The following is a 19,458-nucleotide window of genomic DNA, read 5'->3' as shown; positions in this document are numbered from 1 at the left end:
AAACTCGATCCCCCTGTTAATGAAAGCCAAAACACCAAATGCTTTCTTAACAACCTTATCCACCTGGGTGGCAACTTTGAGGGAGCTATGCACTTGAACACCAAGATCCCGCTGTTCCTCCACACTGCTGAGAATCCTGCCTTTAATCCTATATTCAGCATTTAAGTTCGACCTTCCAAAATGCATCAGTTCGCATTTATCCAGGTTGAACTCCATCTGCCATTTCTCACCCTAGCTCTGCTTTCTGTCAATGTCTCGCTGAAGGCTGCAATAGCCCTCGATACTATCAACAGCACCTCCAACCTTTGTGTCATCAGCAAACATACTAACCCACCCCTCAACCTCCTCATCCAAGTCATTTATAAAAACTACAAAGAACAGAGGCTCAAGAACAGAGCCCTGTGGGACACCACTCAGCACTGACCTCCAGGCAGAATACTTACCATCTACAACCACAGTCTGCCTCCTGTCAGCCAACCAATTCTGAATCCAGACAGCCAAATCACCCTGTATCCCATACCTCCTGACTTTATGAATGAGCCTGCCGTGGGGAACCTTATCAAATGCCTTGCTGAACTTCATGTACACCACATCCACTGCTCGACCCTCGTCAACCTGTCTCATGACTTCCTCAAAGAACTCAATAAGATTTGTAAGGCATGACCTTCCCCTCAAAGCCATGCTGACTCCCTTTAATCACGCTATGCTTTTCCAGATAGTCATACATCCTATCCCTCAGAATTCTTTCCAAAACCTTGCTGACCACAGACGTAAGACTGACTGGTCTGTAATTTCCAGGGATTTCCCTATTCCCTTTCTTGAAAAGACGAACAACATTTTCCTCCCTCCAATCTTCCGGTACGACTCCTGTGGAGAGTGAGGAAGCAAAGATCTTCGCCAGTGGTTTAGCAACCTCCTTTCTCCCTTCCCGAAGCAACCTAGGATAAATCTGGTCTGGCGCTGGGGACTTATCAATCTTAATGTTTGCCAAAATTTCCAGCACATCAACTTCCTCAATCTTGATCTGTTCAAGCCTGTTTTCCTGCTCCTCAAAGTTCTCATTCACAACAAGGCCCCTTTCCTTAGTGAAAACCGAAGCAAAAAACTCATTTAGGGCTTCCCCTATCTGCTCAGACTCCACGCACAAGCCCCCTATGCTATCCCTGATCGCCCCTACCTTCTCCCTGATCATTCTCTTATTCCTCACGTATGAGTAAAATGCCTTTGGGTTCTCCCTAATCCTTCCTGCCAAGCCTTTTTCGTGCCCCTTCCTGGCCCTCCTCAGTCCACTTTTGAGCTCCTTCCAAGCAAGCCTGTAATCCTCTAAAGCTGTGCTAGACCCTTGCTTCCTCCACCTTACGTACGCTGCCATTTTCTTTTTAACAAGAAGCACCTCTGTTCCCATCATCCAAGGCTTCTTCATCTTACCCCTTCTTACCTGTCTCAGAGGAACAAATTTATACATCACTCTCAACAACTTCTCCTTAAACAGCCTCCACATGTCTGCTGTGCCCTTTCTGTGGAACAATTGCTCCCAATCTGTACTTCCCAACTCCAGTCTGATAGCGTCATAGTTTCCTTTACCCCGGTTAAATATCTTCCCTTGGTAACTGCTCCTTTCCCTTTCCATGGCTATGGTAAATGTAAGGCTGTTGTGGTCACTGTTGCCAAAGTGTTCTCCCACCGCAAGATCTGACACCTGTCCTGGCTCATTGCCGAGCACCAAATCCAAAATGGCCTCCCCCCTCATTGGCCTGTCCACATACTGAGTAAGGAAACCCTCCTGAACACACTTGACAAAAACAGCTCCATCCAAACCATCTGTGCTAAGGAGGTTCCAATCTATATTGGGAAAGTTGTAGTCACCCATAACAACAACCCTGATACGTTTGCACTTTTCAACAATCTGCCGGCCAATGAGTTCTTCGATCTCCCTACTGCTATTTGGGGGTCTGTAGAAAACCCCCAGTGAGGTGACTGCTCCCTTGCTGTTCCTAACTTCCACCCATACTGACTCAGTCGATAAACCTTCGTCGGCAACCTCGGCCCATACCACCTCAGTAGACGAATCCTCATCAAAAGTTCTTTCAGCCACGGTTATACTGTCCTTCAATGTTATGGTCTCAACCACTTTCCAAGACACGGAATTCCACAAGCTGACTGCTGTCTGGGTGAAGAAATCTTTCCTCATTTCAGTCCTAAAAGTCCTTAAACCTAGACTGTGATCCCTGGTTTTGGAGCCTTTGGTAATCGGGAAATGAAAGATGATTAGGTTAATGATGACTGTGTAGGTGGTAATGCTGCTGTGCCATTGCCAGAATGAACCCTTGGAACTGAGAGTCCAAGAGGAGCAGAGGAGAAACACTTTACTGAAGAGCTAAGTTCAATACAATGTGTATTGGAAAGAGAGGTATAGTATGGCAGAAATTGTGGGAGAGTCACTCAAAGGTTAAAGACAGGATAGAGGTACAAGGATTCAATGTAATCTCTGAGAACCCAATGCTCAGAAGATCCCCCAGGTGTATCAGATCCACAAGAGAAGAATGAGACAGGCTTGAGGCTATGAACGGAGCACAGATACAGCAGTTGTCGTCTAAAGCAATGGTCACAGCAGTGTACTGTCAAAGCAAACACCATTGTTCATGTGGGGAGGCCAGAAGAGAGGACAGGGTAGGGGCTTATACCATGAAGACAGGGAGCTGGTTGAAAAGTCCAAGATGGTCCTGAAATTGGCCTTGGTTAAAGCTAAATCAGAAATAGTCGGCCCACTGAGAGGGCTGCTATCTTCTTTGAAGTGGACCCTGCTGATTTGAGATGTTGCTGTAGAGCCCAACAACAACTACTATTTCTGACGGTTTAGTGAATGAACCACAGTGAAGCACCTGATCCCAGAAGGAATTCCTGTTGCCTTTGTAACTGCCCATGCTGGGAAAATGAGTCAGAGACTCTGGTGGATTTTCAGCATAAGCTTTTATGGTAACAGTATTCTTGGCAGCACCAAGGAGCTTGCTCCTGTGTTCTTTGCCTTCCTTGTTTGGATATTTTAGGATACTGAAGGTCCCAATGAACGCATGAGATAGGTGTGAGTGACTCAGAGATAGCAAGAACTGCCAATGCTGGAGTCAGATAACAGTGTGGAGCTGGATGAACACAGCAAGCCAGGCAGCATCAGAGGAGCAAGAAAGTTGACATTTCAGTCAGGACCCTTCTTCAGAAAATGTGACAACTATGTTGTGAATTGAAGCCTCGCTTCCACTAGAGTGTCACATGGCATATCACAGTGTACTGCCTTGCACAACTAATAAGACATGACTAATGATATCTGTTCATAGGATCTTGGGGCGAGAAAGCAAAGACTGGAGCAAAGTTAAGTAAATGTGATTGATCTGGATCTGACAGACAGGATAAATATTCCTTTTATTAATGGAGTAATATACAATACAGGCATGTTTGTCTCATGAATAGATAACCAAGGAAATGTATCATTTAACTAATGGTCTGACTTCATCTCTGTTTAAGTGAATGTGATCCTGAAGGAAAGAAGGAGTAAGGATAGTATCACTCTGGCTTGGCAGGGACCAGACCATGCTAATGGTGTCATTGTGGAGTATGAAGTTATCTACTATGAAAAGGTCAGTATTGAAAACTTCTCAGAATTCCTGATTAATACATAATCATTGACTAAATAATATCCAAAAAGTAGCAAAACATGTTCAAGCACCAAGGCACCTCTCTGCAGAGTGGTGGGCCATTGTTCAATCCCCTGTACTATTCAGTCCCAAACTGAGCCATGTTCTATGGGGAGACAATGAGTGAGACAAATCAGCCACAGAAGGAGAAATGGTTATTGCTAAAATCATGGGAATGGATAGATAATGTGGTGTTTAATTTGTGCTTCATAAAGGGGTCAAGAATCAAAAGCACAGATTTGAACTGCTTTGTAAAAAGTACAAATGGTGAGGTGAGAAAATCTTTTCAAGCAGTGAGTAGTTAGGGAATGGAATGTATTATCTATAAGTGTGGCTCTAGTGTGGGGCAGGTTCAACTGAGGCATTCAAGATGGTATTGGATCATTATTTAGATAGAAATAAAATGTAAGGATATGGGGAGAAAACAAGAGATTGGCAGCAGATAATGCGGCTCATTTTAAAGAGCTACTGCAAATGTAATTGGGTCAGAAAGACACCCTCCTGCAAGGTAACATTATGGGTTATGTGTTTAAATTTGCAGGAGTCCTAATTGTGTGAAGGTGAGATACAAATGTGAATGTAAGGAAAACATCCAATTGGAGATTTTTGATCAGTGAGTGATAGGGATGCAGTGCATTGAACAGAATGAGAAACTAGTGGTACATTGTAAGAAGTAGCATTTGACAAGATATTTGATGTCTTGGATCAGTTTAGTGAGATAATTGAACATTTGCTGCAGCATTGCATCTAGATCATTCACACTAGATATCTGTGTGATATAAAAGCCAAGAGAACTGTGGATGCTGTAAATCAGGAACAAAAACAGAATTTGCTGGAAAAGCTCAGCAGGTCTGGCCTCATCTATGAAGAAAAATAAGAGTTAACGTTTTGGGTCCAGTGCCCCTTTCTGTGCAATATAATTTGCTTGAGCTAGTGGCTTTTGGGTTTTGGTCAGTGCAGCTGAAGGGGTTTAGCAATGAACTTGTAGTTATTTCTGTAGCTGTGATTATTTATTTTTTAAAAAATGTTGAGAAAGACTGTTCCTAGTGATTAATTGAAATTTGTTTACATTGAGAGAGATTTACTGAGTGAGAACCATAAACAGTTGTGCAGTAATCTTTTAGTTTAGAAGGTCAGAGATTAATCCTCTTTCCATCTTTCGATAAGATTAAACATCCGTGAATTGGAAAAATTGTTTGGGTTTTAGTTCTACAGAAATTTTGGGTGAGGCTGGATGCATGAAACAGTGGTTCTTAATAATAGGAGATAGTTTGAAACAGTTAAGAAATAGGCTACTCCAGTGTGTAAGCAGCTTCATTTAAAAGTTTCAGACCAGAACTATTTGGTTTTAATCCTGCAAGTATTATTTGAAGCTGAGAAAGCCTAAGCTCAGAAATTCTAAGCTCAGTTGTATGAAAGCACGAAGAACAGATTATCAGATTTTCAAGTTAGGATTTAAAGCCGCTGTTAAACCTGAAAAATATGAAAGAGAATCTTTTCAGTATTAATGCATTTGGACTTCACTGCATGCTTTAAAATCTTCACTTCTGTGTTATATGCAAATAGTTTGGTTTATTCCATTTTATCTTCATTTCTTCTGTGTTATAAATTTCTGTTTTATTGTTAAGACCCAACCTGCAGAATTGCATGCCTATATATAAAGTATGATTCCACCTTATTAAAACAAAAAAAAAGATTGATTAAGCCAGGTTTTGGCCTAGGATCTGACATCTCCAGTAACAATATCATCTGCTTTGAAAACAGATGAATACTTGCTGGAAATAAATTGGAAAACCTCCTGGGATTCAGTGGGCAGAATTGCCTCTCCCTGTGCTGTAAGGACTCCAGGGCTATCCAACACAATTTGCCCTCCCTATATGTAGATTAAGCTAATGGACGGGTGCATGAATAGGAAGGGTTTAGAAGGCTATGAAGGGTCTATTCTCACACTGTATGATTCTATGCATTTATGCACTCCTAAGCTGAACAACAATTAACTCTTCTTTCAATGGCTTTAATGCCATTTATTATGAAATGGATCTGCTGTAACGTTTCAAATTTTTAAAACTCGTCTGTGGGATGTGGGCATCACTGGCTGAACAACATTTATTACCCATCCCTAATTGCCCTTGAGAAGGTGGCAATGAGCTGCCAACATTTGCTGAACCGCTGCAGTCCACCTGCTGTGGGTTGACCTACAATGCCATTAGGGAGGGAACTTAAAGATTTTGACCCAGCAACAGTGATGGAACGGTGATATATTTCCAAGTCAGGATGGTGAGTGGTTTGGAGGTGAACTTACAGGTGGTGGTGTTCCCATATGTCTGCTGCTCTCATCCTTCCAGATGGAAGTGGTCATGGATTTGGAAGGTGCTGTCTGAGGATCTTTGATGAATTTCTGCAGTGCATCTTGTAGATAATGCACACTACTGTTAGTGAGCATCAGTGGTGGAGGGAGCCCAGATTTGTGGGTGTGATGCCAATCAAGTGAGCTGCTCTGCCTTGGTTAGTGTTAAGCTTCTTGAGTGTTGTTGAAGCTGCACCCATCCAGGCAAAGTGGGGAGTATTCCATCACATGCCTGCCTTGTACCTTGTGGATAGTATAGTGTTCTGGTTTGCAATAGAATTTGCTGATTTAAGGTGGTTCAAACCACCAGACATGCTAGGATTTAGACATGGGCTTATTTAGGAAATGTGAAGTGAAGAAGGCAGTAGACATGTGTTTCAGGGCAAAAAAATCTTTGTGTTTATTGAAAATACAAAAGGTAAGTATAATACAAGAAATGTAGGTAAATGCAATAAACAGGGAAATTAACACAGTCAACGATAGCAGATAGGAATACAATTAAATACACTATAAGCTAAATTAAATACTGTTAGAACCTAAAATCTAACAGTTTTAATCACTGAAACTTTAATTGGGCTTCCTACCCGTGGGCTCCCAAGCACTGCCACCACCTGCATTCTACCCCTTTCTAGACAGGTGGGAACTTCTGAGTCTCAGGAGTTTTAGCTCACCAGTGAGGAAAACATGGTTTTAAAGTATGCCCAGTTGCTGAAGTTCTTGCCATCGCTTCTCTTGGTTCAGACGAGGTCCAGGCCTGGAAGGTCTTGTTTGGATAACGCTTTATTGGCTGCCCCCCCCTCCTCCCGGATAACAAAATGTGTAGCTGGATGAACACAGCAGGCCAAGCAGCATCTCAGGAGCACAAAAGCTGACATTTCGGGCCTAGACCCTTCATCAGAGAGTCCACTTTTGTGCTCCTGAGATGTTGCTTGGCCTGCTGTGTTCATCCAGCTACACACTTTGTTATCTCGGATTCTCCAGCATCTACAGTTCCCATTATCACTGATACAACCCCCCTCTTGGATGTTCTTTGTTGTAATTATGCTGTTGGGTTGGCTCCCCAGTTCAGCCTGTCTGTTTGGTCTGTGTGCTTCTTGGTTCCAAAGCTGCATGTTGGGGATGGAAGCCTGTGGTGAAGCTGTTTGTGCAGAAGCTTGTTTTAACAAAAAGGCATTCCCTCAGGTCAGACCAGGGCTGGCCGTTACACCCACTGTTTGCCCTGTTATCTTCCCTCAAATCTGTAGTTTTCGTTAAGCTCTTCATGGTGTCTTCTGAAGTTAATTGATCAAGGGTTAGCATATGTGTGAATGGATTTTGTTTGAGGTTGAATGTCAGGTATCTCTGTAGGCTCTGCACTAACTGTGCTGGCTAGCCTGAGGTGTGAAAATTATTTTCGGCTGGGTTTGGTTTGATTGATTTTTCTTTTAGAGAGCAGGTGTAAATTAGGATTCCAGGCTGAACAAAGGTTTCACAGCCACCCATGTGTTTATGTATTTTCCCCAGAGCCTAGCCTGGCTGTCCTCTTTACTCATAAAAGTTTTGAAAAATCCAGGATCTTGTCCAGTTATTTAGACGATGGGAATTTTTGCTCGATCCCACAATGGTGGACAGATTTTGGGAAGTCATGTGGCGAGGGGAGTTACTCAGCACAGTATTCCTAACTTCTGACCTGCTGTTGCAGCCATTGTGTTTGCATGGCAAGTCCAGGCAGGTTTCTGGTCAATGTTGACCCCCAGGATATTGATAGCAGGGGGAATCAGTACTATTGCCAGAATGCTAAGAAGGCCCATAGCCTTTGCAGTATCCAGTACCTCCAACCATTTCTTAATGTAAAGTGGAATGAATTGAATTGCTTGAAGACTGGTGTCTGTGATGCTGGGGACCACTGGAGGGGGCTGAGCTGGAGTAGCCACTCACTACTTCTGGGTGAAGATTACTACCAATGCTTCAGCTTTACCTTTTGTATTAATGTGATGGGCTGTTCCATCATTGAGGATGGGAATCTTGGAGTCCCCTCCTCCAGTGACTTCTTGAATTGTCTACTACCATTCACAACTGGATGTGGCAGGACTGCAGAGCTTAGATTTGATCGTTTGGTTGTGGAATCGCATAGCGGTGTCCATCACTTGCTGTTTGGTATGTAAGTAATCCTGTTTGTTGGCTTCACCAGGTTGACATCTCATTTTCAAGTATGCTGCTCATGGCACACCCTCCTGAACTCTCCATTTAACCAGGGTTTATCCCTGGCTTGATGGTAATGGTTGAGTTGTGTATATGCCAGGTTACAGATTGTGCAGGAGTACAATTCTGCTGATGGCCCTCAGTGCCTCATGGATGCCCAGTCTTGAGTTGCTAGATCTGTGAGCCAGTCTTGGCTGTGGACATTGAAATCCCCCACCCAGAGTGCACTGATTCATCAGCTGAGGGAGGATGGTACATGGTAGTCAGCAAGAAGTTTCCTCGTCCATGTTTACCCTTGAAGCCGTGAGACTTAATGGGGTCCGGAGTCAATGTTGAGGACTGCCAGGGCAATTTCCTCCTGAATGTATATCACTGTGCCACCATCTCTGTGGGTTCTGTCCTTCTGGTTGGTCAGGACATATCTAAGAATTGTAACGGTGATGACTGGGACATTGTCTGCAAGGTATGACTAAGTCAGGCAGTTCCTTCAACAGTCTGAGAGACATCTGTCTCAATTTTGGCACTAGCTCCCAGATGTTAGTAAGGAGGACTTTGCAGGGTAAAGAAGGCTGTCTCTGCTGCTGACTTGTCTCCTACCTCGGTCGATTGTGAGCGGCCTCTCCGGTTTTATTTCTTTGTTGAGACTTTGGAACAATTCTTAGAACTGAGCGGCTTGCTATGCCATTTCAGAGAGCAGTTGAGAGTGAACCACATTGCTGTTGGTCTGGAATATCACATAGGCCAGATCGGGTCAGGAAGGCAGATGAGTTTTACTGAAAATCAACCATGGTTATTTGGTCATCAGTAAATTCTTAATTCCAGATTTTTTGTCTCAGATTCAGATTCCGCCATCTGCTGCGGCTGGATTAACAGTCTCGCTGCAAGACCAGTCCATTCCTATGAAACTACCGGAATCTGCTAATCTGATTCTCAGAAAGATTGTGTTTCTCTTCCTAGATGCTGCTGGTGTACCTGATTAAGAAAGACACGAAGCTGACAGCAGAATGTCTTTTCATGTTCCATTTTTGTCATGGAACTACCCCAGCACTACCCCCGCAAGCCAGAATTGTACAAATAAAAACCATATCTCAACCCAGATTACTTTACTGAGCATCCTAATTGTCGCAACTATTCTGTGAGACGATCCCTTTCATCCCGTTGAAATTTTATTGTGTGTTGTTTCTTGACTTCTGACGAAAAGGAAGAATTATCTTGATTCTGACAGATATCCTATCACCTGGAATCACAAACACTCCTGCAGCCAGTGATAAACATCTCTGTGTCATTCCAAGCAGAGTGATAGAACTAACGTTTCATTGGGTATCAGGGAGCAGGGTGTTTGGCCTTTCTGTTTTACCAAATGCTAATTCTAAAGGAAGGTGCCAGCTTTATGAAGAAGTACAAGTGCAGGGGAGGATGTGTGGATTGGCACGCACTGGGTGTGAAACAGCAATAGTGAGACACAGGCTGGTGAATCTGCAGTCAGCTTCCATTGCATCCAGATCAGAGATAGAGCAAACAGGCTATGATTTATTTTGATTCCCAACTTGTTTTATATGACTTCAACCAACTTTGTCTGTGATGGGATGAATTCCTGAGGCCACTCAAGTCAGGAAATGAGGTGCTAAGACCCCCCAAAGTAACAACAACAGCTGCTGTGTCAATGGCAATAATTTTTAGTGCAGGCTGGAATGATTGTAACAAAGTCAGCCAGGTGGACCTCATAGAATGTGAGTTCCCTGATTGGGGTTGTTAGCCTGGTTCAATCAGGGAGCCCTGGCTGACAGATATAAACAGGAGCGTCAAGGGTCTGCTCCGACTGACAGCTGGCTTTGAGTTAGGTACGTCTGTGTCATGTATTGTGCATGTGTAAATAAAGGATAATTTGGTGACAGGATACTGGCTTCTTTGGTGTTATTTCACAGGCTATTTTTGGAGAGACAAGTTCAAGGCCCAGAAAGACTAATAACCTCCACAAAGTCAGAGGTCCATTTGACCCTGCAGAAGTCTGGTTTGGGATGGGTTCAGGAGACCAATTGGGACTTTGCAGACTTCCTCCAGCTTTCTGAAGTGGCAGGGGCAGATCAATTGCTTGGACATGGGCACCCGGGCAAAGATTCATAAATGTGTCAAATGCCCTTGTTATTTTTATCCAGAATGTGGGGGAGATGGTATGAAGTGAGAATGGATTACTAGTCTAGTGACAGAGGCTCAGGCTAAGACACTGCAGACATAGATTCAAGTTGTATCCTGGCAGTTAATGGTTCTTAGATTCAATTAACAGAAACTGGAATTGAAGGTTAGTTTCATAGTGACAATGAAATTATCACCAACATCCTAGAAAAGCTCATCTGGTTCACTAATATCCTTCAGGGAAGTAAATCTGGTCTGCCCCATACGTGATCCGTATCCACACCAAATGTGTTTGGCTCTGTCCTCTGAAATGATCCAGAAAGCCATTCAGTTCAAATGCTGGCCTTGTTGATGATGCCCATATCCCATGAAAGGATAAAGAAGAAAGATCTCCGATATCTACCGGGGTTGGGGGTGACCATTACCCTACAGATGTTTCAGAGCAGAAGGAGTCCAGTCACTGTACAATAATTGCACCTTTTATGTTCATTGCAACAGAATCAAAAGGACCAAAACTACACAGTTTTAAGAACCAAATTGAACAGCATGACAGTGGACGGTCTAAAACCAGGCACGACATATGTGTTTCGGGTCAAGGCTCACACTAGCGGAGGACACGGCACTTATGGTGGTGAAATTGAGCTGGAGACCAGTCAAGAAGGTAAGCACAGAAAAATCAACTGACAACAAACCATATTGATGACAAAACATGAAGATTATAGCACAGGAATAAACTGAAGCCAGCAATGACCCTATTTGCAGTCATTGACAGCAAAGATTCTGGAGGAAATATTCAGAGATTTGAAATGAGCACATTTTTGGGCAGATGCAGGAATTACTTGACATGCAGTGGTGATGATGACAATATTGTAGGTGGGTACATCCCTGCAGCTTTAAGGAATTTGCAACTGCAATACAAGTACCCTGTTGAGATTTGTCACGAGAAGCAGTGCTGCTTTGAGTTAAAATGCTCATAATGCACTAATAATAAAGGTAGCTTTTGAATGACCAAGAGGGAAAGTGTCTTAAACTCAATGTCCTTGAATACAGATACTGTGAGTCAAAATTACAAGAATTCATAGCATGTTGATACACTTGTTCAAAGGCATAGCATGACTGGCAATCGTAAAGGTATAATGATTATTCTCTGGAGTGGATTATTACGTTTTTATTCCCAGCTAGAGAGAGCTAATACTTGATCAGACAATGATAATGGTGTTCACTTCTGAAGGCTCGGAGCTTTTTTCTATATACAACAGGACTATGAACCAACATTATAAAGAATAACTTTTACAAGCGTTCGATAAATCCTGAGTCATTTTTAAAGCCTTCACTGACCAAATCTGTTGGGCCGAAGCTATGTTTGATTTGATTCTTGCAGAGCTAATCACAGGCTGGCTGTGTTAATCTTTGAGTTGCAAAGAATGAAAAGATCTGTGAATCTGTGCATGTGAGTACATATGTTTGGACTCTACAGAAAGACCATTGAATCAACTAAATAGGCTTAAAGGTCCTGAAATACCAAAGAAGAAGCTCCTAATAAGCTTGCTTGTTTTAATGCGAACATATGAATCAAGAGTAGGAGAAGGCCGTTTGGATCCTTGAGCTTGACCCACCATTCCAAAGGAACATAGCTGATTTGATTCATATTCCTTCATACCTCCAATAACCCTTGACTCCCTTGAGTCAAAAATCAATATTCCTTTGCCTCAGTGGTGTTCAATGACCCTGCATTCACCACCCAGTGGATTCCAAAGACACTCAACCCTCTGAGAGGAAAAGTCTTTGTTTCCTCTAGAGAGGAATATGGAAGCTAGAGAACTTGGAGACATAAATAGTGATATCTTGAAAAGTGTTGATATTACGGATGAGATGGTGCTGGGTGTCTTAAAATGCACAAGGGTGGATAAATCCTCAGGACTTGATCAGATGTACCCCAGAAGTTTGCAGGAAGCTAGGGAAGTGATTGCTGGGTCCCCTCGCTGAGATATGTGTATTGCCGATAGCCACAGTTGAGTTGCTGGAAGGCTGGAGGTTAGCAAATGTGGTGTCAATATTTAAGAAGGTTGGAAAGGAAAAGCTAGGGAATTATAGACAAGTGAGCTGACATCAGTGGTGGATAAATTATTGGAGTGGATTCTGAGAGACAGGCTTTACATGTGCTTGGAGAGGCAAGGACCCATTAGTCCGCATGGAATTACACATGGTAAGCATGTATCGCTGACTTGATTGAGTTTTTTGAAGAACTGGCAAAGAAGATTGATGAAGGCAGAGCAGTGGATGATGTCTGTACAGATGTCAGGAAGGTGATCGACATGGTTCTGTACGGCAGACTGGTTAGCAAGGTTAGAACACTTGGAATCCAGGGAGAGCGAGCCAATTGGATGTAAAATTGTCTCCTAGCTTCAAGACAGAGGGTGATGGTTATTTTTTCTGATGAAGGGTGTAGGACCGAAACGTCAGATTTTCTGCTCTTAAGATGCTGCTTGGCCTGCTGTGTTCATCCAGCTCTACACCTTGTTATATTAGAGGGTGATGGTGGAGGGTTGTGTTTCAGACTGGATGCTGGTGACTGGTGGTATGTTGCAAGGATTGGTCATGAGTCCAGTGCTTTTTTTTCCATTTATATGAATGATTTGGATGTGTATTAAGAGGTGTGGTCAGTAGTTTGCAGACAGCACTAAAATTGTTGGTGTATTAGACAGCGAAGAAGGTTATCTCAGTGTACAATGGGGCCTTGATCAGATGGGTAAATGTGCCGAGGAGTGGCAGATGGAATTTACTTTAGATTAATGCAAGGTGTTGCGTTCTAGTCAGACAAACCAGTACAGGACTTATACACTAAATGATAAGGTTCCAGGAAGTGTTGCTGTCAAAGAAACCTCAGGGTGTGGGTTCATAGTTCCTTGGAGGCGAGTTGCAGGTAGACAGGTGTTTGGTATGCTAGCCTTTATTGGCCAGTGTACTGGCTGAAGCAGTTGGGAGGTCATGTTGTAGCTGAGCAGGACATTAGTGAGGCCACTTTTGGAATACTGCATTTAGTTTTGGTGTCCCTGCCTCAAGAAAAGATGTTGTTAAAGATTTACAAGGAGGTTGCTAGGGTTGGAGGGTTTCAGCTCTAGGGAAAGACTGAATAGGCTGGGCCACTTTTCCCTGGAGCATCTGAGGTAGAGGGGTGACCCTACAGAAGTATGGAAAGGGTGAATAGCTAAGGCCTTTTCCACAGGGTGGGGGAGTCCAATATTAGACGGCATAGGATTAAGGTGAGAGAGAAAAGATTTAAAAAGAATCTAAGAGGCAACTTTTTCACGCAGAGGGTGGTGCATGTATGGAATGTGTTGTTCAAGGAGATGGTGGAGGCTGGTACAATTACAACATTTAAATGGCATCAGGATGGGTATAGAAGGATATGGGCCAAATGCTCGCAAATGAGATGAGATTAATTTAAGATATCTGGTCGGTATAGACGAATTAGAATCAAGGGTCTGTTTCCGTGCTGTACAGATCTATGACTCCCTCTTAAACAAGAAGGCCCTTGTGTTGAACTCAATCCCCTGGTTGAACCTTCTCCACAGGGGAAACATTCGGCACCCACCCTATCAGGTCCCCCTCGGGTTCTTGTACGTTCCAATAAGATCACTACCCGTTCTTCCAAAGTGCAATGGTATTGTTCCTCACGAGATAACAACTGTCTGTTGATGACTGGGGTGGTGGGCGGGGCTGTCAGGGTGAGGTCAGTGAAGAGTGCATTTCCTTTGGGAAATGTGAGTTCAACCCAAATTGTGCCATTTTTCTTTTTTAAGGAATCAAATGGGGTGAGAAGAAGATAAATTATTTGAAGGGAGGAAATGTCCTTCTGTTCCTAATGGAGTCCTTTCAGAGACCTCAAACTTACTCAAGCCCAATTACTAAGCAAAAGTCTTTGACGAGCTATATGAATGTATGGATAACGAGCAACAGAGTGGTTCCAGACAATAGCTATACACCTAGACCAACTACACCTGAGGCCATTGAGTATTTCACAAAAGAGAGATTAACTGAGAGAGGGACAGAAATGCTATTACTGTGGAATGTTTGAAGATTTTCTGGCATTATTGGAACATGTAGAACAGTTCAGGTTTCCCCTTGCATCTGACAGACGGTCAATATCAACTTGTCACAGTGACCAGGTCACCTCAGTATGTCAACATGGCAGCTAATAAATAATCAGAACAACAAAGATCTGCAATCTTGTAGTATTTATATCTTACAATGTTTGTAATTCTATTTCAGAGAATACACTGTACAACCTGTGCACTGTTTTTCTTCTTTTTTAGACATGCTAGCTATCGGTGATCCAAACCAACCCACCATCATGGCAGTATCCGTTGCTGGGGGGATAGTGCTCCTGATCTTTCTTGTTACCTGCTTTGTCATTAGTGGAAGGTAAAACAAATTAATTGCTTGTCAATTTGTTCTGCATCGCTTTAGAAGTGTAGATTTAAGCGACACTAATACCCACTGTTGTACAACCCTGTCAACCCGTACTGTCATATTGTGATGCAGTATTTTTAGTGCTGAAGCAGAAAGATCATTTGTTGATTAGGAATGCCCATGAGGTTAACTCAAGTCTCAGAAAGCAGCTATGTCGAGCTTTAACACAAATAAGTAAACAGATGGGAGCGCATCATAGGTAAGTTCAGTAATGAGGGAAGTTGAAGGAGAGAGAGCAAGACAGAAATTGAGACAATGACAGCTCCGGAAGAACGTCTGGAAAAATAGGAACAGGAGTAGGCCAGTAAACCCTATGGCTGAATGGATTGTGGCCTCAAATCTACTGTCCTACCTACCCAATATCCTTTCATTCCTTTGTCAGTCAACAATCTATCTACATCTGCCTTAACAAACATTGTACCCATCCCTGCACATCTCTTTAGGAGAGACTGTTGTAGACACATGCAATTTTCTCAGGGAGAAGACAATTGCATTATTTCCATCTGAGACATGCCTTAAAGATCTCCCCCAGTTCTAGTCTTTTTAACAAGGGAGACATCTGTTCAGTATTCAACATGTCTAACTCCCCAGAATCATATAATCGCACGTCCCATTCTTCTCATCTTCACGAGAGACCTAGCATTTCCAACCAAATCTCATGACATCCTCCCTCCGCCCCCTTCCCCCACCCTCATTCCAACTATCAGTTGATTGCACCTTCTCTGAATTTTATCATGCACGCATTTCTATTCTTAAACAAGAAGTCTGGAACTGTAGGCAATAACTTCAGATGTAGTCTCGTCAACACCCTATACAACTATAGCAAAACATCCCAATTTTTGATATTCCATTCCCCTTGTAATGAATTACAACATCTACCTTGTTATTCTAATGAACTGCTGTACTTGCATACTACCATTGAACGATTCATGTACCAGGACATCTATGCACTTCTACAGTTCTGTGACCTCTCTCCATTGAATCAAATGCTGCTTTTCTACTCTTTCTGCCACAGGGAACATTTTCCACTTTATAATTGCCAAAACTGGTGCATTCTCACTTAACCCATCTGTATCCCTCTGCAGACTACATCCTTTTCATTGATTTCATTAGACAATTGGCTGTGAATGTAAGGATGCTCCCTGTTAAAGCTGTAAAATGTCAGTCATTAATTCCAACGCTATATTGGCAGATATTCCAGTGTGTGTTTCTGTTAGGAAAAATATCCAAATATGAGAAAGCGTAGATAGTGAAGTGGCAATTTGGCAAGTAAGTACATTCTTATCATGATCCACAAAGGACCTGTCCCATCTTGGAATTTTATCCATTTAATCTGTTCAAGGGCATTACCAGAAAAGCCCTGCAAAGTGAAGCAATATGTCAAAACTCCCCACTGAACATGTAGCTATCTGCATAATTCCCCTCTTTGTTACTGAGCCTCAGTGACAAAAAAGGACATTTATCATGGAAATTCACAGTCATCTAAATCAGTAGACTTTTCATTTCAGACGGTGCACATCCAATGGATACCTGTGGGTATTCACATGCTGACATTTCCTCTGAAATGGTTTCTTGCAAATGGCCAAATTGGTTTTGATATGTGCTCATCCTGGCACTTTGGTGAAGAAACTTTCAGAGCTGTGCTGTCAATAGCTGCTTTTCTTTGCAATTCAGCAAAAAGGTTTTCACAGCTAGATTGAAAATGAAAGCGTTATGAATCAGAGACACTAAGGCATTTTCCATTCCCACCCTTGTCTGCTTTCCAGAGGGACCATTCACTCCGTGACTCCCTTATCCACTCCACACTCCCCCGCCCCAACCCCACTACACCCCTGGTATTTTTCCCTGCAACCACACAAGTGCTACACTTGCCCCCATGCCTCCTCCCTCATCCCCATCCCAGGCCTCAAGAAGACTTTCCACATCAAGCAGATGTTCACCTACACATCTGCCAGTGTGGTATACTGCATCCGCTGTACCCGTTGTGGCATCCTCTACATTGGGGAAACCAAGAGGAGGCTTGGGGACCGCTTTGCAGAACACCTACACTCAGCTCGCAATAAACAACTGCACCTCCCAGTTGTGAACCATTTCAACTTCCCCTCCCATTCGTTAGACGACATGTCCATCCTGGGCCTCCTGCAGCGTCACACCGATGCCACCTGAAGGTTGCAGGAACCGCAACTCATATTCTGCTTGGGAACCCTGCAGCCCAATGGTATCAATGTGGATTTCACAAGCTTCAAAATCTCCCCTTCCCCTATTGCATCCCAAAACCAGCCCAGCTCGTCCCCGCCTCCCTAACCTGTTCTTCTTCTGATCTATCCCCTCCTCCCACCTCAAGCCACACCTCCATTTCCTACCTACTAGCTTCATCCCGCCCCCATGACCTGATCTTCCTCCCCAGACTGACCTATCCCCTCCCTACTTCCTCACCTATACTCACCTCTACTGGCTCCATCCCCGCCCCTTTAACTAGTCTGTCTCCTCTCCACCGATTTTCTCCTCTATTCATCTTCGATCAGCCTCCCCCTCTCTCCCTATTTATTTCAGAACCCTCCTCCCCTCCCCTTTTTCTGATGAAAAGGTCTAGACCCGAAACGTCAGCTTTCCCGCTCCTAAGATGCTGCTTGGCCTGCTGTGTTCATCCAGCTCCATACCTTGTTATCTCAGATTCTCCAGCATCTGCAGTTTCCATTATCTCTGACACTAAGGCATTTGATGTGTGACCTTCATAGGGAGTGGATACCTTCTCATTATTTACTTTTAAATCCAACGATAATCAGTTAGTCTACAGATGTCACTTTCTTCCTCATGTTGCCTGTATGTTAAATCCAGAGGTTATGTTCCATCAGCATAGTTAGCAGTAACAAGCACTTTTGGAGTCGACATCTTTATTGCCAGCACCTCGTGTGTTTGGTTAAAGTCTGTGATGTAGAATTTAGTTTAACCTCTCACTGAGATGGACACAGGGCAACAAGTTTGCCATTTTTATAATGTAATCTTTGTTTAAAAGGAATACCAGCTTGAATATTAGAAGGATTGGGATGTAGCCAATAGGACTTTCTCTGGCTGTAATGACATAGATGTTCTTCGTTGAGGTACATACAGAGAGTATAAATAAAGCCAGTGATCTAGGTGTAAATACATTATGGTTTTCTGTTCGAGCTGTTTTTCCACTGTGATGCATCAGAGATTTACATTTCAACCTGAAGCTATACTGCAGTACAGTTTGCTGAAAAGTCATCAATTTATTTGACAGTTTACACCTTGATGCCTGCTGAGAAATGAATAAAAATTGTTAGTTTTTAATTTGACAGCAAACACCTTCACTAAAGTCTATTTGGGTTTAAGCATGCCATTAATTAAAATATTAAATAGCTAATTTCTTCCCAGATACTTAGAGTGTCTGGTAATATTATACATCAATATGAGAAAAATGTCAATGGAGGTGTAATAAATCCTTTCATTAAAGCTCATCCAGGTGTCCCTAACTTGTCTCTCTTTCCATCTGAATGGAGACTCGGGTACTCAGCCTAAAAGTCTCAGTCAAATAAGAGTCTGGGAATGGATAACATAATGGCATTGTCCTTCACCAAGTTTCAAATCAAAGAATAATGTTGAATATCTTGTTCTGATTGATATTATGTCAGGTCCCTAAATGAATGGTGCCACAGAAAGAAAAGAAAAACTTGCATTGGAGCACCAGACAACATTCTGGCAGCATTGTAAAAACACAGACTGCCTTGGTTCTAAAAGGCCCCCAATCACCAAAGATGGATGGATATAATTTGCAGCCACGCAATGATGCACACATCTCCAGAAATATCTCACCAAGGAAAGGCAGAGGGTTCCTTCTTCCTTGACTAACATTAAAAGCACAATGATGAGCTGGGGGAGTCTTTAGCTGCGTACATAAAAGGGATTGAATAAATCACTGTGATAGAACACTGTCCTTCCAAAACCAAGATGGAGATGGTTGGTTAAGCCAGCTGGTGGGATGGAACGATCCTGGGATTTAAATACAAAAAGACCAAAATAGAGCTCGGAAATGGAAAGCTGTCATAGGTGACTGGTAATTGCACAGTGAAAGAAGCATTTTAACTTGCTGCATAAAGCTATTGTGATGATACTGTGGCTGGAAGAGGTGTATTTTGTCCTTTTTTTTGAAGGGAGATTTTAAGACCGAGGTGACGAGCTGTTTTTGTCGACAGCTTGTGAGACCTTTGCATTTTTTTATTTTAAAAAGTTTGAACAATAGAAGCAGCCTGATTTGGTGGGGTCAAGCTGTCACAGAACCAGGATTCTTCAGTTTTGTTCTAGTTTTTCAGTAGCCGCAGTTGTTGCTGGGGTTTCAGCTGGGTTTGGAAGTGGGAGACATCTCTCACTGTATACACTTTCTCAGAGCTGTCTCTTGATGCTTTTCCTTTTGGGTTGCTAGATTTGCAAGTGAAACAATCTGTTTTACTAACTTTGCCAAGGGTCTGAGATACTACGTTAGAGCACTAACTAAACAGAATAATAGGTTTTTTAAAAGATTTTTTCAATTTTGTCATACTTGTTTTGCAATTTAACTATAGTATATGAATAAATTGTGCTCTCCAAATCTGGTAGTTTATTTCTGCAAATTGCATT

At 42.8% G+C, this 19,458-nt stretch overlaps 1 protein-coding gene across 3 annotated transcripts in view; it reads left to right on the top strand.

The window, feature by feature from the left end:
• LOC125457606 (ephrin type-A receptor 3) overlaps window positions 1-19,458 on the top strand; it is a 340,233-nt gene that overhangs the window by 228,124 nt on the left and 92,651 nt on the right. For all 3 annotated transcript variants that reach the window (XM_059651018.1, XM_059651017.1, XM_059651019.1), the window contains exons 6-8: window positions 3,520-3,632; window positions 10,849-11,011; window positions 14,667-14,775. In XM_059651018.1, the coding sequence (XP_059507001.1) occupies window positions 3,520-3,632; window positions 10,849-11,011; window positions 14,667-14,775 (385 nt within the window). The remainder of the gene's footprint in view (window positions 1-3,519; window positions 3,633-10,848; window positions 11,012-14,666; window positions 14,776-19,458) is intronic.

Source organism: Stegostoma tigrinum, chromosome 14 (genome assembly GCF_030684315.1).
Source record: "Stegostoma tigrinum isolate sSteTig4 chromosome 14, sSteTig4.hap1, whole genome shotgun sequence".
Lineage (NCBI taxonomy): Eukaryota > Metazoa > Chordata > Chondrichthyes > Orectolobiformes > Stegostomatidae > Stegostoma > Stegostoma tigrinum.
The sequence above is the reverse complement of the archived record's forward strand: the minus strand, read 5'-3'. Positions and strand labels throughout refer to the sequence as shown.